At 41.6% G+C, this 25,593-nt stretch overlaps 1 protein-coding gene across 1 annotated transcript in view; it reads left to right on the top strand.

The window, feature by feature from the left end:
• The window catches only part of arhgap32b (Rho GTPase activating protein 32b), a 111,758-nt gene that overhangs the window by 62,175 nt on the left and 23,990 nt on the right, over positions 1-25,593 (top strand). Inside the window, exons 6-13 of the mRNA XM_023417734.2 lie at positions 11,896-11,982; positions 15,423-15,560; positions 16,568-16,660; positions 18,002-18,124; positions 18,500-18,577; positions 22,169-22,250; positions 24,313-24,363; positions 25,477-25,551. Of these exons, the coding sequence (XP_023273502.1) occupies positions 11,896-11,982; positions 15,423-15,560; positions 16,568-16,660; positions 18,002-18,124; positions 18,500-18,577; positions 22,169-22,250; positions 24,313-24,363; positions 25,477-25,551 (727 nt within the window). The remainder of the gene's footprint in view (positions 1-11,895; positions 11,983-15,422; positions 15,561-16,567; positions 16,661-18,001; positions 18,125-18,499; positions 18,578-22,168; positions 22,251-24,312; positions 24,364-25,476; positions 25,552-25,593) is intronic.

Raw genomic sequence — 25,593 nt, 5'->3', positions numbered from 1 at the left:
GGGGGGGGGGGTAGCTGGGACATGGGAACATTTTAACTGCTGCACCGGCTGCTGGAGTAACTGCTTCACTCCAGAAGCACCGAAAGCATGTTTGGAACGTCTTACCCCTTCTCTGGCCTCATTAAAATGAAGTTGGAATAGAGAATACAAAATCGCAATATCCTGCCGACGAGGGGATGTTTCTGGTGTTTTCTGCATTCCACTCATTCTGTAAAACTGGATGGTTGAGATGCTTTGAAAGGATACAGTCCATGTAGCTCGTGCATCATGACCAGTGTTTGTGAATAGTGCCCTCTCTGCATTATCTAATCACCCTCACATTGCCATGTGATTGTAACAGGCCGGCAGCTAACAGAGAGGTGAGATAACAGAGTGGCCTGAATTAGTAGGATCCATGTATTGACATTATACTCTCTACACTAAGGTGCAAATCCATTTTTAGCCCCACTCAGTTCCCATTCATCTGTTAGGTCTCTGCTTGAATTCATATTTGGGTGTATATACAGTTGTGTGTGTGTGAATGCATGTACACTACAGCACATAAATCTTCCTCATAATGGGATTTGTTTTGTGAACCTCCTCCAAGCCATGATCTCATCCCCTTACAGCGATCTCTCTCTCTCTCTCTCTCTCTCTCTCTCTCTCTCTCTCTCTCTCTCTCTCTCTCTCTCTCTCTCTATCTGTCTCTCTCTCTGTTTAAATCCCATTGCAGTCCTCAATCCCTCAGTAGATCCATTTTTATAGCTTTAGTAATGATTTTAGATGGAGCCCCTTCACACTTCTTCCCTCAGCCCCGAAACACAAAGCCCCACAGGCAGCCCTGCACTTGAAACCCCTCTAGTTCTGCAGTCTGATAAAAATACCACAGTGTGAAAATAATATCATGGGGGACCAGCCATTATTTTTAATCGCATTACTCCCCTATTTTCGGCAAATTTACATCCCCACATTTTTGAAAATAACACATTAATGAGCGGCTTCGACCCATGTAGTGTTTGTTTATAAATAGTGTTGTATCACCATGAACAAGTGAGTCAAAGTCCTCAAGTTGGAGTCTGACTAACAAACTGAGTAGAAAGGCAAATGCAGATGTATATCACAGTTGGTTAAACATAGTAGTTTGACTGCCAGAGCTTGTTGTTGTTTTGTGTTACCAGGTTTCTCGTGAGACCAGAGTCTCTCTGTGCAGCAACTGCAGAAGTCTGGATTTTCTGTTGTCAAACACTGAGTCAGGAGGCTCTCTAGTGCTCCACCAATAACATACGGTTAGAAAAGTGGATATCGTAATACAGCTCTTGGTCTTTGGTGTAGAACTTAGTGGGTCTGACCAGCTCAGTTAGCAGTGAATGGGTAGACTCATGGGAAATGTATTAAAAGCACAGAGAAGCACTATGGGCCAACAAGCAGTGTTGCTGTTTTTAGAGTGTCTAAAATAATGTTGGTATTTTATTTAAAGGATGATACATTATTATTGAAAATATCAGAAATTCATTATGTTTACTATCATTTACTGACAAATCCTCTGTGATCTCAGCCTATAGATAATCATTGAGGATTATTTGAAAAATCCCAGGCTCATTAGCCACTGGTAGCTCCTGTAGCACTGTACTGTAGTTCACTGGGTTTATTTTTATCAGCCATTTTATTAGCCGGTAATATTGGTCCGTTGGTCAATCCACCACTTTGGTCCAGACTGAAATATCTCAATACCTGTTTGATGGTTTACTGCAAACTTTTCTACAGACATTGATGTTTCGTAGACGGTGAATTCTACTGACTTTGATGATCCCCTAGTACCACCGTGACATTGATGATTTTGAAAAAAGCACTGCTGTCCCTTCGTGCAGATTTTTGTTTTTTTGCGTCAGTTTCTTGGACTTTGGCTGTGGTTATGTTTCCTGGACAACATCTGACCTCTCCACACGTAGCTGTGCAGTGAGCTGAATGAACTGGGTCATCATTGGATTATCATTTGATATCCATAAGCAGACTTGTAGTAGAAAGTGATTTGGTGCTCTGGTTCTAACCAGACATCCCAGCTTAGTAAGGGTAACGGCTCACAGCTCATCTTGAACTTGAAATCATGGAAAATTCAGCCCCAGTGACGACTGTTATTTGACTCTTAATGAATATTTGGCAGGTTTGGTGAGAAAAACCTTTTTATTCTTCTCAGTTTAGTTTTAGTTTTTATAACTGAGTCGGTTATGGAATAAAGGTTGCGGCAATGAAAGTAAGTAAATTAGTTTGCACTATTTAAAGCTGGAGTGGTGCATGTTTTTATATGGTTTGATTTTTTTTAATAGAGAAACACACAAACACACACACACACACACGTATGCATGTTTTAAAGCAGCACCCAGAGGGTGAGCGCTGCAGTTCCCATGCAGTTCTGTGTCCTTGCAGCCTTTCTTGGCTGCCACATGTCCTCCAAAGTGAGGCTGGCTGTTTGCATGGATTTCCGTTCTCTGCTGTAGCAGTAGGTCGTTTTAATCCATCTCATGTGTGGATGGCACATTTGAAGTCATCACAGATGATGCAACCTACACTTTTATTTCCTCGTTTTCTTTTTCCTTTTGTTTGAGATATTTGGCTGCAACCCGAGAGCGTGCTGTTTAGCAGAGGGGAGGTTAAAGTTGTATTTTGGGTGACTCTATTTCTACTTTGCAAGTGTGGTGGACTGTGAGCTACCACACCACATGGTTATTTATTGTGGAGTGAATTTTTAAATGCAGGGTTCAGTTGCTTAGAGCAGAAGTAGCTTTGCATTATTTGCTGCAAAATGTGAGTTATTGACATACTTCACCTCGATGTCCTTCTGCACTTTAATTGTCTACTTACTATTTATTGTCGACAAGAACTGCACATGTTCTCCATTGAAGGCTTTTAGTAGACTACCACTGTGCAGGAAGACTGCAGAGAGAGGACTGCACATGTGGAAGGAAAGAAAATTGCTTTCCTGCAAGTGCACCCCCTCCCCTTTTTTTCCTCTGTTGCCTCTTGCCCTCTCCTCTGCTTCTTTTTTTTTTGCTCTCTCTCTCTCTCTCTCTCTCTCTGTCCCTACCTCCCTCCATCCCCTTCTCTTTGTCCCAGGAACGTACCAACCAGAGAGAGAGAGAGGAGGAGGAGAGAAGGGGGAGGGGTGAGCCAGCATGTCAGACAGGGGAGAAGAGGAGAAAAGGGAGAGAATAGCATGTGGCTGAGGGACAGAGTAATCAGACAGTGAGGTCTGCAGAGGAACAAGACTGAAAGGAAACACTTTTGTTTGCTTTGTTTTTTAATCTGGTGATTCCTTCCCATTATTTCCTGTTGCTAATCAGATTGGGTGTTAAAGTTGTGTTGGGTGGCAGCCATCAGAGAAAGGAATCTAACAACAGAAAGAAGGCAAGAAAATCAGGATGGGGCATCACAACGGTGGGATGGGAGAGAGGGCAAAATGGAGGAGATGAAAAGCTATCCCATTGAGGAATCCACCACCACCACCACCACCACCTCTCTTGCTCCAACACTACTCCTACTGCTGCTGGCGCTAATATTGTTGCCTCCCCCCCGTTGTCTCTGAGTCCCACACTAGGAGAGCTCACTCTGTCTGTGAAAGAAAGTGAGGAGCTGACATTTACGTCCCGCCGAGGGGAATTGTGTTCCGGACACGAAACAGGACTCTGCAAGACGGGATGTACATTCTCACGCTCTAGAAACACACACGCGCACTGAGAAATAGAGACTGGAGACAGGTGTTGGAGCGCTAAGGAGGGGGAAACTCTTGAGCATGAAGCTCCACGGCACGAAGGGAAGGAAAGTGTAGGAGCTAAAACAAGGGACGAGGGAAAAACCAGTGTAAAATTGCTGTGAGTAGTGTCTTTCTGTCTTTTCTGTCTTTTTGACTGTGCAATTTTGTTCTTTCATTTTTTTTTTCTGCTGCTGCTCAGCAGTTAACAGAGCAGTGCTTCACCCTCGTCTTTGTGTTCCTGCAGGACTCATCAAAAATGCTTGTGTCCAAGATATGGCTATTAGATTATTCTTTGTTCTTCCGCAGAAACCTTTGTTAGGACAGTGCAACTTCACCTCTGACATGCTCTCTTTGGAAAATGACCACCATGGATCATATTTCTCTTGCTGTTAGTTTTATGAGCCTGCTGTCACAATTATGTAAACAAGAGGAAAGCGCAGACCACCCATAGATTTGTGTGTTGTGTGTATCTGTTTCCAGCTTACAGCTTGAAGTTGTGATTTTATAATTCTGTCACAGTGGTCTGATCTTTTCATTGTTACCCTAATGTAGAGTAATAACTTGCACCCAGTACATTCAGAATAACTAATAACATTTAGTATTATATTCTGTGATAGATAACCTGTTCAAATTATTATTCTGGTGCTTATGGTAAAAAAATTTTTTTTTTTAAAATCGGGTTTGCTCAGGACTGGCAAGATCGCAGTCACCTTTGCTGTTGAGCTTTGCTGTGGCTACAGGGACAACGTGTGCTAGTGCAGTGCAGGTTGGATTGAAATCAAGTTATAATGTGGTGTGTTGCATGCATCACAGAAAACAGGCCAGGAATGGTAGACAAACCTGTGTAGCGTGCCGCTCAGTTGGGTGCAGAGGATCTGGCCCGGGCTCTGGATCTGGACTCTCTTGTCATAAGTTGTAATTTGGCTAAAAACAGACGAACGCTTGCTGAGATGGTGAAACCGTTGTGTTGAGCAGGAACTAGTCCTTGTATTTAGATGTTTTCTGCAAATACTGACTTTAAAGTAGTTTTAGAAATGTCTCTGTCATTATTCAGCTGGGAGCCATCCTGCAGCACACAGGCTTGTTTATTCAGTAAAAGCCATCTTGCATCTCTGAAAGCTCTGTCAGCAGATGCACACGTATGTCCAAACATATTGTTATGCTCACAACATGACAAGTGTCCTCCTGCAAAAGAGATGTACATGTTGGCAGTCTGTTCATACACTGTGTGAACTTGTGGTGGTTGTATTGAAGGATTATTCTGTGTATAGAATCGCAGAGAGAAGGGACTATACAGTACGCAGTGTTTACCTTAGAAATTCAACTCTTTTACAGTGTGTGTTCATATCCGTAAATATGTAGTTGGAAAGGAAGGAAGCTGTTTCCTGAGAAAGTAAAGCCTCTGGTTTAAATATCAGTCTGTGTTGACTGATATCTGATATACTTGATATGCTCCCAAAGTGCTGCTTTACCCACAAATCTCAAGGCCTGTAGTCTAGTTTATAATAGTTTTTTACTCATGTTTGCAGAACCTCTTTACCATAGCCGACATTATTTTGTTTATTTTGGTCTCTATAAGGGGAGTTTTAGCAATTTTATACATCAAAGTCTGTTTACAGGAGTTCGACTGCATTATGTGGAAAAAAAGTTGTATAAAGCCTGTTGTTGCTCCAGAGGGATCTGTGTGAAGTCTGATAAATGTCCTCAGCTGATCAGTGTCAGTTGACTACAGACCTAGCTACAGGCTACATCACCTGCACCTGTCAGCCTTTGGACAGCACAGGTGTCGGGTTGTCGAGAAAGAAGAATGTGTGGATGAGGGAAAGATGGAAAAAAAAAAAGATATATTAGTTTCTGCTGCATCGATTTGATGCATAGATATTCCTTATTGTCCCATTCTCTGCACATTGTCATCAAATGCACGTCAAATATAGTAAACATATGTACATATATACACATACTCATTCATTGCCTTTCCTGTCTCCATATATACTTTTTCATTTGATCTTTTTTTAACTGTCATTGCGGTTCTAAATCTGCAATAGTCTTTTTAAGTCCCTGTCATGTTATAAATCTTTGCAATTGCTGTGTTTTATTTCCAAGAGGCATTAGTGGTTTCTCCAATCATATTATTAGCTACTGTCTATTTTCAACATACCGGCCGTGGTGATCCAGCATGCTGAAGGGAAGCCAGATGTTATGCTCAAGGTGCCTGATTGATGTAGCTGCTTGTTAGTGTCATCCGTGAGGCTCTGAGGTGTTTTGTAGAACTGAACTTCAACACGGTTTATCAGTCCAACATGGCCAGAGAATCACAGAAAGAACGGTTTCAATCCCGGACTCTCTTGTTACTGTTTGCTGGAAAGTCCACATGAAAGTGTATTACAGAAACACTGCTGGGCCTTCTGTGTGCTGGACCCTGGAGTCCTGCCGCTTGCACACACAATGCAAGACTCAGTAATAGCACAAATATTGTTAAATTAGCTGTGCACAGTATTGACTTAATGCTGTTTTTGACACATGACCTCAACATGAAACAGTTCCAGAAGACTTCAGCTGTGTGTGTGAAGGCACCTTTGACATTTCCATCTAATGGAACAGTCGCACCGGCGCACATCAGAACTTATAAACACACATACACACCACCTGCTTATGAGCAGAGCAGAGTAAAGCCTTTATGCTTGGCTTACAGTAATAATAAATACAGCAGTGTGAATTAAAAACAACAATAAATAAAAGGAAGTACACAGGTGAACTCCAGTGTCACTGTCATGCCACAAAAACCATGGAGGGAAAGCTGAGAAAAGAAGAAACCAGCCAAATCACATTCTGTTTAAAAGCCAGTAGCTGCTGGAATAAAAGACCTCATATCTTTTTTTATTGTTGAGAAACAACATTACAGAACAGACAATAAGTCTCATAACTCTCACTAAAACAAAGGAATAGCTTGTGTTATAGAACTAGAAAAGATGAGGAATGACCTTAAAGATCTGTTAGTGCCACTTCTAGGGAGAGAAAACCTCCATCCTGCTGGAAGTGAATTAAACCCTCTGAATGAACGGTCCCTGGAGTCCAATAAGTAAACCTGAGCTTTCAATCACATCAGTGACTTTACAGTGCACATTCATCCTTTCTCCCAAATGGATTTTGGTTCTTCAGACTGAGAAACCAACAGATCATCACTTTCAACAAAGCCTTCATCAACACTGAAACCTCACAGCTTCCTTAAGAAATACATCCTTTGGTTTGTTTTTTAGCCATGCAAGTGACATAGCTCTAGTGGTGGCAGTGTCTGTCTGTTGGTTGGTCCAGACTGAAATATATAAATAAGTATTAAATCACTTAATTACTTACTTGACTTATTAAATGACGCATGAATCTAACTTTACCTCTAGCAGCACTATGAGGTTGAGGTCAATCCATCCATCCATCCATCTTAGCCGAGTTCCAGACATCTGGAGTAGTAGTCCAGACATCTCACTCCCCAGCAACGTTTTCCAGTTCCTACTGGGGGACCCCGAGGTGTTCCCAGGCCAGATGAGATATATAATCTACTCTGAGGCCTCCTACCAGTTGGAAGACCTCCAATTAGAAGGCACCCAGGAGACATCCTAACCAGATGTCCGAACCACCTCAACTGGCTGCTTTTGATGCGAAGGAGCAGTGGCTCCACTCTGAGCTCCCTCTGGTCGACTTTTGTGTTTTTGTGAAATTTCTCAGCAGCTATTGCGTGGATTGGCAGGAAATTCGGTTCAGCCATTCATGTTCCAGTCAGCATGAACTCATAACTTTGGTGATCCTCGGACATCAGGTCAGAATTTGAATGAGTCCAGCACTTTGCTTTAAACAAACACCTGTGAAACTAAAGACATTCCCATCAGCATCAGCTGGACTTGGTGTCCAAACATGAGGAAAATATTAAACACTATATCTGCTAAACATGAGGATGTTAACATTGTCAGTGTGATTATGTTAACATGCTGATGTTAGCATTCAGCCTAAAGCACCATTGTGCCTAAGTACAGATTTAAAAAATAGTGGACCTCCTGCAAAAGTCAATAAATACCTTTTTGGTCTATGTGTCATTGTGCAAAAGGCTGACTTTCACTGAGTCATCTGCAAGAACAGACCTATGTTTATTATTACTCTGACTTTCAAAGATGTGGGGACAGAACAAATCCCTCAAATAAATCAAAAAAATTAACCAACAAACAGTACCAACAAATTTGACTGCAGCTTATGTGCAAGGTCGTGCGGCTGAATGCAATTATAAGATGAAGAGGTAAAATGTTCCACTGCAAAAACATTACAGAGAATGAACATGAATCTGTTTCGCAGTCAGAGTTTGGACATTTGCTGCATCGTCTATTAGAACAACAATGTTTTGTTGATCCCAGTCGCTAAAAACAATCGCTGTTGGTCATTGGGCAGCTGAATACTGTAGGTCCAAACCCATAAACCAAAGCCTTTTTGCACTCCTGCTTGTAAAGTTTGTTTTTGTAGCTTTTGCTGGCTGCTCTGTCGAGAGCTTGTGCATCAAATGCAAAACAGTTCTGGGGTTCTCAGTGCTGATTCTGAACAACAGAGAGATAATTAGGTCATTTGATGTCATGCTAGTTTGTGTCTCTGCAAAGAGACAGTCACAGAAAAGATCCGTGTTGTTCTGTGAAGGCTCCAATCTACTGCTGCTCCTCCATTAACAACTGTGCTTAAATCAAGCTCGCTTTAATGGGAACAAAAACACTTCCATGTGCTTTACTCCACTCACTGGCACCGTGACATTGTTTCGACAATATCTGTTTAGTGGACCTTCAGAGCTCATAAATACCTTCAGTCCTTCTTTTTATGCTTGTTACGGAAGCAGATAATGTCTTCAGTCTGAACAAACAGATGCAGATTCAACCAAAGAAGAAGCAGCAGATAGAAAAGAAAATGAAAACGTTATTCCTCCAGATGTGGATGGGAGATGACTCGGATATAACGAACATGTAGAAGCAGGAGGAGCAGTGAAAAACGTGGAGAGAGAGAGAGAGAGACGCGTTCAGAGACGGACTCTGAGAAAACAGATCCTTTACAGCAGTTTCAGCCAGGCTGAGTTTCAGTGGCACTGAACAATATACTCACTTGTTTCTGATGGAATCACCCTCCAACCTGAAACCAACTGCATTCATGCAAAGACCTCAGCCCACCTGGCTGGGTGATGTGTCACATCATATCTTCATATCTTCCTCTTCCTCTGTCATTATGAATATGAGAGAGGCGTGTAACTGCCCAGTAACTCATAGGACTCATACCTAGAACTTAGATAGATAGATAGATAGATAGATAGATAGATAGATAGATAGATAGATAGATAGATAGATAGATAGATAGATAGATAATTTATTCTCTCCATAGGGGGAATTCAGGTGTCCAGCAGCTCAATAGTAATAATAATAGTTAATAATAAACAATAATAGTTAAGGTCCCATATGTTACACTTACCACAGTTTTATTTAAAATGTATGTATAAGATACATTTTTGGTTTTAAGAACCAAAAACCATCTCAGTGTAGTTTTACATCTCAACTCTCAGGCTTCTCTCTGGAGCTCTAGTAACAACAGGTCAGTGAGCCAATCAGAAGAGAGGAGGCTCTGAGCCTCTCTTCTGATTGTGGTGGAAAAGAAATATGGCAGATTTCAGGTAAACACTCAGGTTGGATGGTGGGTCAAGGTGGGCGGAGCTTGGGGTATGGCTCTGGGCAGTGACATTAGTTGTGACATCATAAAGTTACAGAAGTCCTGACAGCTTGTTTTAAAGCTGAGTTTCTGAATACAGGCTGTGTGCATTTCTCTGTGGACTGAGCGCTTTGATACTTTCACTGTATTAATATAGAACCTAGACCTGCTTTATAATCAAACAAGACACGGAAATCTCACATTATACAATATGGGACTTTGAAGGACCCTTGGTCTTGGTTCTAGGTTCCTACTGGCTTTTCCACCGTGTATTACAAGTTATAATGTTTTAGATATCTGTCATTGAAATGGCCGCGATGCTTTGCAGGACAAACATCTTCATTGTCATGCGCTGTATGGCACGCGAGTGTTGTTCAGCTGTGGGACAGACACAACAGAAAAAGTGATTGTCTTTCACATTTGCACGTGACCTCTTTTAAATGTCAGTACAAGTAAATTAATGAAAGGCCCCCACCTGCAGAATGGAGATTGACAGAATGGAGCAAAGAGAAACCAGAGGATAACTTCACTGACAAATGTAATTAAAGTAATATCATACTTGCCAACACTGTCCAAACAATTTACAGTTTTCATACATAAATGCAACAAAACGCGCTGGATATTTAGTATCACCTCCTGAGCCGAGCTCAGTGGGCAGAGCAATGAGTGATATCTGCACACAAATGCGGCATATTAATGGTGGAAATGAAGAAACACCTGGGGCTCAATGACATTTGGAGACTGAGAAGTATTTTCTGCACCTGATACGACAGCATTAAAATGTTCCAAAATGCTGTGTGATTCAAGAAACTAAGGTTAATGTTGCTACTTTGGATGAAGATAGAGCTAAAGAAACAGAGGCATATATTATCATCAGTAATGGTCGTATATGAGAGAGGGCAGGGGGAAATAGGTGTTATGTAAGGTCATTTTGGGAGTTTACACCTGTATCATTAAAAACAGTGGAGATACGTGAGTATAGTGGGTGCTGGTGGTGGTCATGCTTTGTGGAAATGCTTGGTGACAAAAACGTTTTTGGCAAAAATATACAGAATTACATGGATCTGTATCCCAGAGTTCCCTGTGTTCATTTTAGTGATTTCTTTATTGCACCTGTGTTGAGTTAAAAACAGGCAAATATACTATTGTGCATATGGGATGTGATGTGGTTTAAAAACTGGTTAAATTTGTCAATTAGAATAATTGACACCAAGGAAAATCCGAATTAAAAAGGAATAATTAATTTATGTTGCATCTGCAGAAAACAAATAATTTAATCAGGTTTTATATTGTTGTGTTGGTCTCTGGATTGTGTGCATAAAATGATACATTAAAATAAAGAGTAATCATACCAAACCATACCATACCATAATGGAAATTACTGCTTTGTTATATTTTAGTTATTTTCCATGAAGGAGTTTAGCGTTTCCGCCAGACGACGGCACTTCATACTGAGATCTGTTTCTGTTTCAATATTTTAGGTTGTAAAGATAGAGCTTTTAAAGAGGACACCTGCCTTTACACAGCTGTTCATATTGTTTTCAAGCCTCTCTACTGAACACATGCCAGCTGTGTCAGCCCTCCCAGCTTCTTGCTTCATCTATATTTAATCAAAATGTGGGCGGTCAGCTCTGTGCACTTGAACATCATGAGTATAATCATCGTCTTATACGACATCCACGTATGTTCAAAAGCTTCCTGTCAGTGGGTCGAGTTTGAACGTGCACCCCTTTTCTTTCTTTGTGTTGTCCCGTCATGTAGAACAGATGAGTTGTGTGAATAAAAGCTGCCTCGCTTTAACTCTGAGGTCATCAATCAATCAATCAATCAATCAATCAATCAATCAATCAGTCAATCAATCAGTCAGTCAGTCAGTCACTTTATTTGTCCCTAGTGGGGCAATTGCGTATGTATGTTAATAGACAGAAACAACAACATCTACCTTTTCCTCCTAGAATTTAGGAGGAAAATGACGGAGGTTGAAAAGGTCAAAAGAGTGTTTGAATCTGTTTGTTTTCTCTGAAGAGGGATCCAGATGGCAGACGCTGAAACTGTTGATGTAAAGGGTGGGAACAATCTGATGTGATGGATTCAGATTCCTTAAGTACCTGTAAAGATCCTGCAGATTTTCCTGTATGGAACCAGTCATTCTACTACAAACATTTACCACCTTATTTAGTATATAAATAGAATCTTTTTTTTCTTTTTTCCTAGTTTGCTTCGTTTTATGCCCATTTCCCTGCCTGACATGGTTTGGACAACATGAGATCATGAATGCGATTTTAAGTTTCATGCAGACTGTAGTATTGTCCAGCCATGAATTTGAAATAATGAAACCTGTTGAAGATATGGAGTTGTCCCTGCTGCACTACATTAGAGATTGTTGAAATGAACTGATTTCTTGGAAGATGCTTGTTTAACATTCTGACCCTTTTCTTTGTGTCTTTCAGTTGTCCCTCGGGGATGAACAGTGTGAAGTGACGCGGAACGGCTATGAGTCTAAGGAGCTGGTGTATTTAGTTCATATTTACTGCCAGGTAAGACTCCACTGAATTTGACGATGCAGTCACACAGAAATACAGATACATACCTAACCACCCACAAGCATCTATATACTTAAATGTAATTATATACAAACTCCCACACAGGCGCCACTTCATTTGAAAACACACACACACCCACGCATTTGTACAAATGTATTCATGCTTTCAACTTCTCTCTAAAAACTTGTCAGAAGTGATTTCCAACCCACAAATGATGGTTGAGTACAACCTGTCCAGATATCCAGCTCTGGCTCAAACTCAGACGTTTCTCAAACACCTAACTTATTGTTTCAAAAATCCAAGTTATGTGGGAATTTGGAGCTGAGCTGAAAAGAGCTCTGGAGGTGTGCCAGGATGGGTGAACGATCCTGAAGAATGATGGATAGACAAGGGGCTTCAGAATATGACTTTTTCAAACCATGAGTACTCTACATGTTTATGACGATTTAAGGATGTTGCCTTGACTGAATTTTTAGGATTTATTTGTTTTATGTTGATCTCTTTATATGTTTCTGTGTCATTATTGGACCATTTAGTTATTCATTGCGCCAGGCCTTATGGAGTGTTCCCTTTATTTGGCATCTCTGTCTCCATGTCCGTCTTCTTCTTACAGCTTGATGTGTGTTCCTTGTTTAGTTTTATTGCAGAGGTCTCGTCAAAGCAGAAAAATTTGGCTTAGTCATCTTCAAAATTCCTTTTAAAGGAGGGATGTCAGTGTAAAGTAGCAGCCAAATTATTTATGATTACATCATATAGATAGTTTTGCAAGAAATTTAATTAACCCAAACTTGGTGAAAGCCTTTAAGTAGAACACACACATGTCCACCAGCTGCTCTGAAGCTCTGCCCCGGCTTCCTCCAGTGACATTTTTGATTCTGGTTTCATGCATATCCCTCCACAGATCATATTGCATTTGCACGACCTTGGCAAAGCCACACAAGTATGCGGCTGCGTACTTGGAAATTCCAACTTCTCACAGCCATCGGAAAACTGCTAAATCTACACCAGTTCTATTTGAAAAGGGACAAAAAACTGGCCAAGAGTCTGCTTTGAGATCTGCACCCAGAACTTTAAACAGAGAAAGTAGCACAGTGCAGGTTCAGTTCCACCAACCCAGAAAGGAGGTAACCAGAAGCACAGTCTGAAAGTGGGACAGGAAAGGCATAAAGAGTTCCCCGAGCCCACAGAGCCCTCCCAGCGGCGTCTCCCCCAGCCAGCACTTTTCAAACAGCACTAGAATCAGTGGGCTGAGTGGTGCACTGCAGTCCCAGTCGCACAAGCCCTGGCCTCGGTACACACAGATCTTTCTAGGCCAAATCAAAGCAGACTTTTTCCACCGCTAGTTTCTCTCAGTGGGGTTTTGAGGTTTGGAGCCCGGTCTTACTGGATGAAAAAGAAACAACAAATCCATGGAATCACTCATAGATTTTTGTTTTTTAAATAGCTAAGTTACATTTAATGTGGTGGATCGAGGGCAAAATTCTCTTGGTTTGCACTTGCACTGTTGGCATTTCATCACTGTATTTTACTATGAAGGGCCCAGGAAGCCGTCAATGTTCTTTGTTTACGAAGACATTTCCAATATCAAAGTACACAAGGCCATGGGAGACTTGATTCTCTATTTCATTTTTCATTTCTTGAGACGGAGCCATTGCATAAAAAGAAGAGCGTCTGCGGGGACAAAAATAGAGACAGTACCAGAGAACAGTGACTGGTGATAAAGGTTTTGGTGTGACTGTCGTTGTAATAGAGAGGTTTGTGACCTTTTTTGTGGTGTTAAAGATCAAATCAAATCAATTTAATATGGAATCATTATCAAAGTTTTATCACTTTTTATTCAAAGTGTCCAGTGCAGGTATTCAGAAATAATATATGCGAATTAAGGGTCTTACAGTGAGATGGATCGGCTGTTAAGCAGCTCGATAGCCTGTGGGAGGAAGCTGTTTAACAGCCTTGTGGTTGCAGCTCTGATACTGCAGAACCTGCCTGATGTGGGAGGGGTCACTGACAATGTGGAGGCATTAGCTCTGGCGAAGCTGCAGAATAGAGGGTAGGGACACTTCTTAGCTCCCCTGACTACCCTCTTAGAGGGCTTCAGTGTCACGGTTATTGCAGCTCGAGCGGTGATGCAATATGTCAGTTTCCTAAGAAAGTGCAATCTCCGCTGGAGCCGTTTGGCAGTCCTGGTGGTGTTCATGGACCAGGTGAGAGTGTCCGAAATCTGCACTCTGAGGAACCTTATGCTCTCCACTGTGGAGCCACTTAGTCTCCCCTTAGTCTTGTCGACATTGAGAACCAGACTATTGTCCATACACCAGCCCTCTAGTACGCTGATTCATCATTTGTGCTGATGAGACCCACCACTGTGGTGTCATCCAAAAATATGAGGAACTTCTTTCCCCTGAATCTGGCGGTACAGTCGTGTCCAGAATCCAGAGAAAGGTGGAGGTATTGAGGCCGAGCAGAGAAAGTTTCCCCACTAGTCTCTGTGGGATAATAGTATTCATTGCTGAACATATGTGTGCAGCATTCTAGCACAGGTGCCTTTATTATCCAGGTGAGTCAGTGCTGTGTGCAGTGTGGAGGACATTGCATCCTCTGGAGATTGGTTGGGGCAGTGAGCAAACTGGAGTGGATCCCGTGATGTGGAGATGCCGGCTGTGATGTGTTCAAAGATTCAGAAACACCTTGCTGCTGAGATTATTGTGGTAGTTTGGAAGCATCTTGGGACAACGGCTTGACTCAGAGAGCTGTTAAAGATGTCTGTTAGAACATCTGCTAACAGTCATCCCTAACATCTCTCTGGTAACAAAATCTTTTGGTGACAGTGTTTGACCTTGAGCTTAGGATGAAATCAGAATGAATTTGTATTGCACTTGTTTTTTAAGTTACAAAGTGATTTCCAAGGAAAAGGAAAAAAGAATAATAATAGAACTAAATAAAATAAAACTGTATTAAAAGTACATGAAACCATAAAAAAGCTGTAGTAGAGAGGAAACAGATCACATATTCACAAAGACTTTCTAATGAAATTGTGGAATATTTTTCTGTGGAGCTCTGAACAGCTGCAGTTGCATGATCAGGTTTTTCTTCATTCTGATTGAAAATTTGGGTTGTGAGATAATCTCGTGTTTACATGCGCCAATGCATTAAATCAGAACAGCTGTTTGACCTGCACAAACATGATGAATCTGTTGTATTCTTTGGCTTTTTGGTTGTTGGATTCAAGATATGTTTTTTTATCAACTACTCCTTTTTTTGATTGTTGCCTCTGACCCAGTTTTATTTTCATTAAGAGTAGTTCAGGCTATGTGTGGCAATTCAAACTTTCTTTTGTGTGATTTCATATTTCTAGGCACCGGGGTGTGCATTAGACGGCATTTCAACATTGTTTCCTTGCTGGTTGCACTCAAATTTTTGTTGTGGTTGTGAAGGGTCGCAGCTGGATTGTGAAGCGCAGCTATGAGGATTTCCGTGTCCTGGACAAACACCTGCACCTCTGCATCTACGACCGACGCTTCTCACAGCTACCTGAGCTGCCTCGATTGGACAGTCTGACCGATCAGTCAGAGGTGAACACTCAAAACACACATCTGCACACACACATTTAAGGCCTGAAAGCAAAATGATCCAAAAGATTTAGATTGAATCATCTTCACATTTTAACTTGAAATGAATTAACTTTTAGCCTTCACCTGACCACAGGCAAAATTCATCTTTATTTTTAGGTTTGGGGAACCTCTCACACACTCTGTTTATGCTTCCACTGAACCCCCCAGTGTATACTCAGTCCCTGAATTAAATGAAAAATAACATTTGCTGCCTACACACCTTTAAAATACAAGATAACAAGGTATCAGTTTTCTAGATAAAAGCTCCTCTAGTCGCTGCGCTTTGATATCCAATATGATCTACACGGCTTATTTCTTGGGAATGCACCATTTGATATTTTGCCAGTCATTTCCTCCTCAGTCTGCGAAAGGTTTTCTTAGCCAGTGAAAACGTTATGGTCAGATTGAGGCTCTAAAAAGAAAGCAGAGGCATCAAACCAAATTGGTAATTGTCTGTGGACACTTTCAGAGTAGTAGCTTTACAAAGCTGCATTTAGAGGATTCATTGTTGGGACCTGAGGTTTGGATTTTATTTACCTGCAGGTTTAGATGTCAGCCACAGGAGCCGAAGTTTACATCCCACCCCTTCTTCTCAGTAGAGTTTTAATGTCAGCGTCAGCTCAACTGAGATGTGTGGCACCAAAAACTATAAAAGTAAACTTCCCTTGTAATATGAAGTCATAGCCGCAAATGTCATTTCAAGTGGTTTACTGTAGCTGCCCAATTATCTGCCTCTGTCCCTCAACAAACACATAAAAAAAGGAGCCAGAGACTTTTATCTGTGATTACCAACACAGTTCACGTTCATCTTTAACTGAAGTTACTTGTTTTTAACAGCTAAGTTTACTATTCAGTGCATTAGTAATGATCATAGTACTAAATGCATAATAATGATATAATAATGGATATTAAATCTGAGGCCAGTATAATGAGTCTAACTGGCCTGTCTGTGTTTTGTTCCATGTTAGTCAGTTTCCCAGATGTTGTTAGCTTACCTCTCCCGGCTCTCAGCCATCGCTGACAACAAGATCAACTGTGGGCCCGCCCTCACATGGATGGAGGTAAGGCTGACATGTTCTCTGGCTTCAAGGTGTACACTGACACGTGCATATATTTCAGTTGTGAAGACGAAGCTTTAATGAGGGGATCTGCCAGCTTTTGTTTGCAAAAATTGCACAGTATCACTTTAAAGTTGTCAGGCTTCTGCCTTAGAAAGGTTTCATCTACAGATGAATTAAAGAAAAGACATATTCATTAATGCTCCTGCACAGTGTGTGAAAGGAAAAACAGTGAGGTCTGCTTTTCTAGTTAAAGAACTGCCGGAGTTGTGTTGTGAAACCCTGCCGAGTCACACAGAAAAGAGAAACGTCTATAAAATCCTGATGACATGTTGGAAACAGCAGAACTGGATCAACAAATAAGTTAACTTAGACAAACAATGACCGAAACAAAAAGACATACAGTGTTCTGCTTTGCTGTTAAAGATTAATAAGGGTTTCTATTTCTGCAGGATACCTAGAAATACAGTGCAATAATACCAAGTATTACTGTAGGATTAGCAGAACCCTGTAGTAGATATTGGTGGCAACTCCCAGCCATCCTATTAATTCATTCTTCTCCACTGCAGGAATACTTGAATAAGTAGGTAGAAAAAGAGTTGTGCTGAATTTTCTTTTCATGAAATGCTTAAAGAAATCCTGCAAGTGCTGCTTCTTCTGTGTAAACACTGCAGCAACCCATTCACAGCACATGGGTTTATATTATTCAGTAGTTTAACACTGATGTTTGTGCAGATGCAGACTAACTAGTTCTCATCCAGGTGTTTCTATCTGTGACCTGTGTCTTGTTTGAAAGACAGAGACAGACATGGGTCGACTTTTGTGTTTATTAGCTCGTGTCACTCAAACGTTTCTTTAACAGCACTTAAAACGACCTCAGGAATAAATGTCAGGTTTATTCAACATCTGACAACCTCAGTAAAAGCAGAATATTATGCACTTTGACTTTTTTGTCAGCTTGTTTTGTTCTTTTGTTTTGCTCTTGTCGTCTCTTTTTTAAGACTGTACATCACAACCAATGGATTTCAGTACAGTAATTTATAGTGTATTTTAATTTTAATGATAATGAAAACTGACTATTTTAATTACACTGTACATGTAAAGCCCAACTAGAGACAGAAATTAACAATAGCTATAAACTCTGGCTCTGTATTGGAACCATGTTAAATTGCATTGTCTCAAACACTTCACCAAGATAGCTTTTTTCATTGCAGGATGATTTCACTCATTCATCCTCATGTCATTGTTCTGTATTTTGTCCAGCTCCCATAATAATTTGTGATCTGCCACTGATGAAATGACGTGTAAGTCTTGTCTGTGTGTGTGTGTGTGTGTGTGTATCAGGTTGACAATAAGGGGAATCATCTGTTGGTCCATGAAGAATCGTCCATCAATGTGCCAGCTATTGCTGCCGCCCACGTCATCAAGCGCTACATCGCTCAGGCGTCTGACGAGCTGTCCTTCGAGGTGACAACAACAACATCAACACTCTCTCTGTGTCTCCAGCTGTTCTGGGAATCCATTAAGATTCCTCACAGATATTTCCTCATCTGTTGTTACTTGCTGCATAAAGATTTCATAACATTGAACTTGACAAACAATAAGACACGAAAGGAGACGAAGAACTGAAGGAGTAATAAAGCTGTCTTTTTCAATGCAAATATTCACCGTGAGTAAACGGGTAGCTGAATGCATTTTTAGACATCACAGTCCAAACAGATCAGCTCGCTCAGAACGATCCCTGCTGAATTTATGCTGTTGCGATTAGAAATCAAAGCCTTGCTGGCCATTCAGACACGTCTTTAATCTACTATCTTTCCCTCCATTTGTTGCTCTCTGCAGGTTGGAGATATTGTGTCAGTGATTGACATGCCCCCTAAAGAAGACACCACATGGTGGAGGGGCAAGCACGGCTTTCAGGTACACAGCTCACAAAAAAAAAAAGACACTTGCAGCCCCAGGGCAAAAACACACAGACACACACACACGTATGCACACACGTTTTCTCTCCCTCTGTTTTTTCCCCTGACTGTAAACTTTTGATCGAGCTGAACTTGAGGTATTTCAAGGACAAGGACAGAGCGCTGCTTTGTAGAGCAGTTTTCAAACACTCTCGAGTTTGCTGAAAGACAAAGCAAGTTACAAATCCTGTTTTATGTGAAGCCTTTGAGCAGATTACAGGGTGTGTGTGCCTCTCCCTGTGATGCTGAACTGATTTATATTCCTACAGGGTCTTCAGTGCCGTCCTGTAACACACTGAAACATGTGGCGTTCAGGACTTTAGGTTCTCCCAGTTTCAGCTCTCAGAATCATGTATTTGTTCACTTGTAACTGAAATAAATTATGAAAGTATTAATTAAATTAATTAGATGCCACAAGAAAGCTGTCAAAGTGAGCTGTAAAATTAATAGTCTGTCCATTGGAATAATAATGGATGAAAACATTATGTCCACTTTATGTTTCTGTGCGAAGGCTACACCCAAACAAATATGTTCAAAATACCAGGACCAGATTTACTGAGCGGGCACTCCGCATTAAAACAACACAGGGGGCTGCACCGGTGGAGCGTGTTGTTAAAGGTACCCGTGAGACAGTGAAATACAACCCAGAGAGTCCAGTTGGAGAAACAGATTAATGCTTTTAAAGGCTTATCAGACGCCAGCGTGGTGCACAGAGGTTTATAAGACTCACAGAAAGGATTTTACAGCCCTGGAAAGTTACCACAGCTGCAGCAATTTCTATCCTTCATCACAATGATCTCGGGGTAAATCTTTTATAGTGACGTTGTAGTGTTATTTAAGTCATATATAGTTTTTTTTCCACTGCATGAGCATGTGTTTTTTTGGGGGCTTTTTTGTTTTGTTTTGCTGGAGCCCTCCAGCCCCTGTGTTGGCACCCCCACTGCACCACCACCCTGGCTCCATAAAATGCTAGAGAGGACCATGTGTTTTTCACAGAGCTGAACTTGGTCTGACCCTGACCTTCGGCTTTTGGTCCAGGTTTTCAGGCGCAGATTTGATGCACTCTGCCACACACACATGCAGTGCATTTAACACAAATCACAATTTGTGAGTGTTTGCAAGGTGCGCCTCTCTCCTCATTCCAAATGCATTTAAGAGACAACAAATGACAGGAGGACACCAAGCGTAAATACAGCGCAGATGGAAGTGACTGTACACAAGCCAGAAGCCTGTAGTAATGAAAAGAAACATAAATTCAAATTTGGCCTATATTCTGTATATAGTTAAAAACTGGAGCAATTATTAACAAACACAATATCTGATTACTGTAACAGCAACGGTGGACCCGGTCTTATGGTTTGTGTGCATTCAGTGACAGATTAGCAGTTTATCAAGTCTGTCTTAAAGCAGTACTCACATGCCCACAGTGGACAATGAAACAGTTTTTTCTTGTTGTAATCGGTCATCCTGTCACACTGACCATGAAGAAATCCCTTCTTGACGTGCCTCAAAGGTCCCATATTGTATAAAGGAAGATGTCCAATGTGAGATTTTTTGATTATAAAGCAGGTCTAGGTTTTATATTAATACTTTGAGAGTATCAAAGTGCTCACTGAGCTTTAAAATGAGCCGTCAGGACTTCTGTAACTTTGTGATGTCACAGAATATAGGCTCAGCGCTTCCTCTCTTCTAATTGGCTCACTGACCTGTTGTTACCAGAGCTCCAAACAGCAGCCTGAGAGAGAAGTAAAACTATATTGAGATGGTTTTTGGTTCTTAAAACCAGAAATATATCTTCTTATGGATATCAAAACCTCATTTTGTGAAAGAAAATGATTCTTTAGTTTATCTGAAGGTTACTTGAGGTTACAGTAGTCTGAGTTGTGTGTATCTACCAAAATTATAGTGTCTTTAGTTTCATATACAAAGTCATCATGTCTTATTATCTGTCCACTTCAACTCAAACATTGTCTGGGAGGACTGTACTGAAAAGACAAACTGTAGACGATTAACAATCCAATCCATCCTGTCAGGGCTCTCTCTATTGTTTCCTGTGAATCCTAATGAGTTAATAATTAGACGTAAAGATTATGATATTGCTCTTTTAGGAGTAATATTTTGTGAAATAGTGACAGTGAACACTATCATTTCTTTCCGGAGCTTGATGATGTCAGACAGATCCCAGCAGTCCCAGGAGCTGACAGCGTAATGAGCTGCTCCCTCACCAAATCAGGAGGTAAATACATGTAGATTAGGGCCACAAATGGAATGGAAACTGCAGCACACATTTGTGTTGCATCATTTTCTTAGTAAATCTGGCCCTGTGTGTACTGAGGCATAAAGCATGAGGGCGAATATTTACAGCTATGTAAATGCATGACTGTCTCAACTGTCATTAAACAAACAACAAACACAAAAACAACAGCAAAACCTAAACTTCACTGTAGAGGTTCCACAGTCAGAATCGTTTGCAGTGCCACAACAAATCCAGGTTTTTTAGCTGATGTCTGACTGAATCTCCTCTGACCGGCTCCCCCTCTCCTCCTGTGTGTTTGGCTCTGTTCCTCCAAGAAGCTGTCCTGCCATCCAGACTCACTGGCAGCATGGCAGCCGGCGGGCACTCACTGGTCAGATCAGTTGTAGCTCAGACACGTTTCAGTGGCTGGAGACCACTGCCCTCCTCTGGATTTACAGAGCTTCTCCTGCTCATCACACAGAGACTCGGAGAGCCTGTTTTTCATGTCGACTGTGGGCCCATTGGTCGCCTGCAGCTTGGACACATGGCTGTTATTTATATCAGATCCGCACTTTTAAGATCGCACTAAATGCAGACTGAAGCTCAAACAGGGCATGTGCTTGGGAACAACAAATGAGCAGTGACACAAATACACCTGCAGTACCGCCTCTCTCCACTAGGAGGTGGTCAATCAGTGATGTCAAAGGTGGTGTGTGTTTGTGCCACTGGCCTGTACTCTACAATTTAAGTCTTTAAAGAAAAACCACAGCGGCACCAGAGTTTTTTTTTCACAAGAGGACCAGGTACACAGATACTTATATTACACATATGCAGAGAAAACAAAGCATTGGTGTAGGAGTATCTGTAAACTTACTATAAAACTTTATTAAGCCAGAGCAAAGAAATTTAATTAATCTGAATTGGTGGCAAGGAAATATATGTAAAATAATAAAATGCTTAATAAAATAAAATTCTGAAAAATGTCAACAGATTCAGGCAGTTTGACATTTCCCAACTCCTCCACAGTCTAGCACAGCTGAACAGGCCCTGTCTGTGCTCTCTTTTAGCAGAGGATCCGAACACATACCCACATGACAGTGATGTGGTCATTTCCATAACGCCCGATCAGTAAATGTCCGAACCAAGTCCCAAAATGTCATCTTTGTCACAGTGCTTCTGATCCCAATATCACATGACTGATGTGACCTCCACAGATACCGTGTTGTCTGTTTTCTCAGTCTTCATTTTATTATCTGAATCTGATTGTACGTCCTCCAAACTCACCTGCCTGTCTCACTGCTGCTCTCTGTCCAGGTCGGCTTCTTTCCCAGCGAGTGCGTGGAGCTCATAAACGATAAAGTGCCGCAGTCCATGACCAACTCTGTGCCAAAACCAGGTACTCCTCCTCCTCCTCCTCCTCCTCCTCCTCTTCAAACCATTCACAGGAAATGTGTTGGAAGGAAGTTATCATTGATGGCAGCTAATCTCTCACTGATATGGCCGTCTTTTCAGATAGTGGTTAGGTCTGTGATGATGGTTTTGTGTGTGTGTGTGTGTGTGCGAGTGCGTGTGTAACTGGATCTTCTGTATAGTAGATTTCCAGTATAATATCCCTACACCATTTTTGCATTATGTCCAAAACTCTTGGTTCAACACACAAAGCCCTGTTAGAGGTCTGTACCTGTTTTATAATATATACACATCAGTACACAGATACAACTTCAACATATGAGCATGTTACAGTGAAATAAAACACATAATTCTAACACATCATCCCCTGAAATAGCCCACTAATCGTGTTATATTGACTCAGCACTATGCAAATCCACTGCAAATAACTGTGCTAATCTATAGCCGTCTAGAGCAAACAGATAAGCTCTTTAGCACGCTCCCAAGAGCGTCAAAGGCAAACGAATAACCTAAACTCCCTTTGAACCAAAAAATAGAGCATTTAACAACGTTCAGCAGCTGCGGTGTAGAACTTGAGGCTAAACTTAAACATCTCCCGCACCTTCACACACACTGAATCACACACTGCAGCTCACATCATGTTGCTCCGAGCAAATTCTTTTGATCAAACCTCGCAGTGCCGTATGAATCCATGTCACATCCTCCAATCCAAACACCGACTGCGAACCAGTGTGACTTACTGTCGCCGCTGTCCGACTGGACACCAGGGTTCCTGACCATTGAAAAGCCTCCGAGGCTCCAGGATCTGGATGAAGTGATGACACAGCGAAAAAGAAAAACAAAACACCAACCCCACAAGATCCACAATTATGGGCGAGGGGGGTGTCATTATATGTGCAGGGTTTCGGGTGCTGTTTGCACACCCATTTTATCTGACACGCCAGTCAAGTTTTTGAGCCTCTCAGACTGTGTGACTGATCAGAAATGCATCTTGCGGTATAGAGTTAACTCTTGCAGTGCACACACACACTCCACTGCCCAAGGCTTGACTTAATCTGCCTGCCCACTCCCCTGCTCCTCAGCAATGTTTTAATGCTTGTTGCTGTTTTTGTTTGTTTTTTTTGCATGTCTTCTTTTTTTTTTTTCTTTTTTTTTTTGTCCCAGAGTATCCGCAGGTCAGGTGTGTTATCTAAACATTCTGAGTACAGCTAAAAGATATTGTCTTTCTCTTGAGCAGCCCATTTTTAGTCTTATATTCTACAAAGTAATAACCAAAGTCTAATATTTGGTTTTCAGATCCTGCAGATTCTCTGTTATCAGTAATATTAACATGTAACTCTGTGAATGAGCAGATCCTGGTTTTAGTTACGAACAAATAACTAGGGCCCTGTTTAGACCTGGTGTTAACATGCGTCGCATCACGTGTGAACGCACTCAGACCACATTGGGAGGTGGTCTGGGACACAGTGAAGGACCGCCCACTCTACTGACGTCCTCCGCCACAGTCTGATTAGTCCCAACACAGTTTCATCATGAACCGGAAATATTTCAAAATTTCAAATGAATAAAACCGTATTGAGCAATGATTCGCTCATCCCTTCCATGCCTTGCTCTCTCTCTCTCTGTCTCTCTCTCACTCTTACTCTCTCTCTCACACACAGACACACACACACACACAAAAACACATTGACAACAGACCCATCTGTCGGATTGCTAAAAACAACAACACATACCTGTTGTTTTTTTATTTGTATATTTGTATATAAACTGAGGTTCAATCACAAGCATTTTAAAACCAGGTGTGAACTGACGTACTTAGAGCTGACCACTTGCGATTGGATCACTGAAGACGCATGTTAATTCCAGGTCTCAACAGGGTCTGAGGTGTAATGCTGTTACTGCCTGTTTCTGTGTCAGAACTGCGCTGCTCGTTCTCCACTGCCTGAGTGTATCTTTTAACACTGTTGTTGTCTAAATGCACAGGGATGTACAGTTGTGTTAGCATGTGTCTTGATTTGTTGCATTTGACTGTGACTCCTCTGCCTCAGCCTCCCCCTGCTCTGGCCTGCAGCCTGCTTCTTGGAGTCTCTTCCCCCCCTGTGCGTGTTGGTATACACACTTCATCCACCCCATCCACTCACCCCAGCTTCACCCAGTCACACACACACACACACACACACACACACACACACTTATCACATTTTGTACATCAGAGTTTTGGTGATTGTAGCTGAAATTATAATCCTTACAGATTTTAGTCCTGGTTGATTTGGCGACACTAGTGGCTGCTGCTAGTAACAGCAAGTGTGGTTTAATACTACAGCAAACACTCCTCGCATAACTTTTCCATCATGACATGAGGAACCGCCGTCTGTTTTCATGCTGCACATAGTGCAAGTAGTTTTCCACACATCAGCAGAATACAGGAGTCTGTTATCATGCTGAGACGTTGGAGGTGTGCGGCCTGTCTCCTGCAGCACTTCATCTAATATAACAGCTCACTGTGGCTGCTCCTTCTTACCTCATTACTCCTTGATATAATTAAAACTGGCCAAAAAAGACCATCCTCCTGTTTTGTAGATGTTTTTTTGATGAGCAGTCACGGTCAGCGCTCACCACCCTGTGTTTGCCATTGGAAAGCCTTTAATGTGAACTAGCAGCAGTAGGAAATGTTGGCTTAGCATGGCTGGTGTTGGGAGAGTGAACAGTAAACAGTGAGGCTGATATCAGTGGGTGAAAATTAGAATCAGTAACACTGGATTAAAGGCTGTGTCATTTCCTGTCAGTCCCCCATGCTTACACAGGCAGTTTGACTTCCACAAGGGAACAACACAGTCAGCCACTAACAATAAAAACTGCTACATAGACTGTAAATGTCAGAACGTACCCATAAATAGTAAGAAAAATAGGGTTTTAAAATCTTAAGGATTATAACGTAAAGGTTAAATTAAGTTCTCACATTTAAAAAGACTTGTTTTACTGAATAATACAGTGTTTCTATTATTGGGTCCGCTTCATTTGCATATATTTTATCTGTACACTGTCTCACATACCAGTTTATATGCAAAGCTTCTGACCTCACGGTCCCAAAGTTCACAGTTGCTCTGTTCTCTAACTTGAAGTGCTTCTCTCCCTCTGCTGATTCTCTCATGTCTCCATCATCCATCCGCTCATCTGTCTGTTGGTCCATCTGTCCATCGGGCCGCATGCAGACTTGGAGATGGAGAGTGTAATACAGGACAATGCATGGGTGGCCGACCCGCTAAACCACTACAGCCTAAGTTCAGGTAGACAAAAGCCCCTCGGTGTGTTGCACTGCCACCCCCCCC

The sequence above is a fragment of the Seriola lalandi genome, unplaced genomic scaffold (assembly GCF_002814215.2).
Source record: "Seriola lalandi dorsalis isolate HSWRI2012SDOR001 ecotype SW California unplaced genomic scaffold, Sedor1 jcf7180002054577, whole genome shotgun sequence".
Taxonomy (NCBI): domain Eukaryota; kingdom Metazoa; phylum Chordata; class Actinopteri; order Carangiformes; family Carangidae; genus Seriola; species Seriola lalandi.
This window is presented reverse-complemented; position numbering and strand designations above follow the sequence as displayed.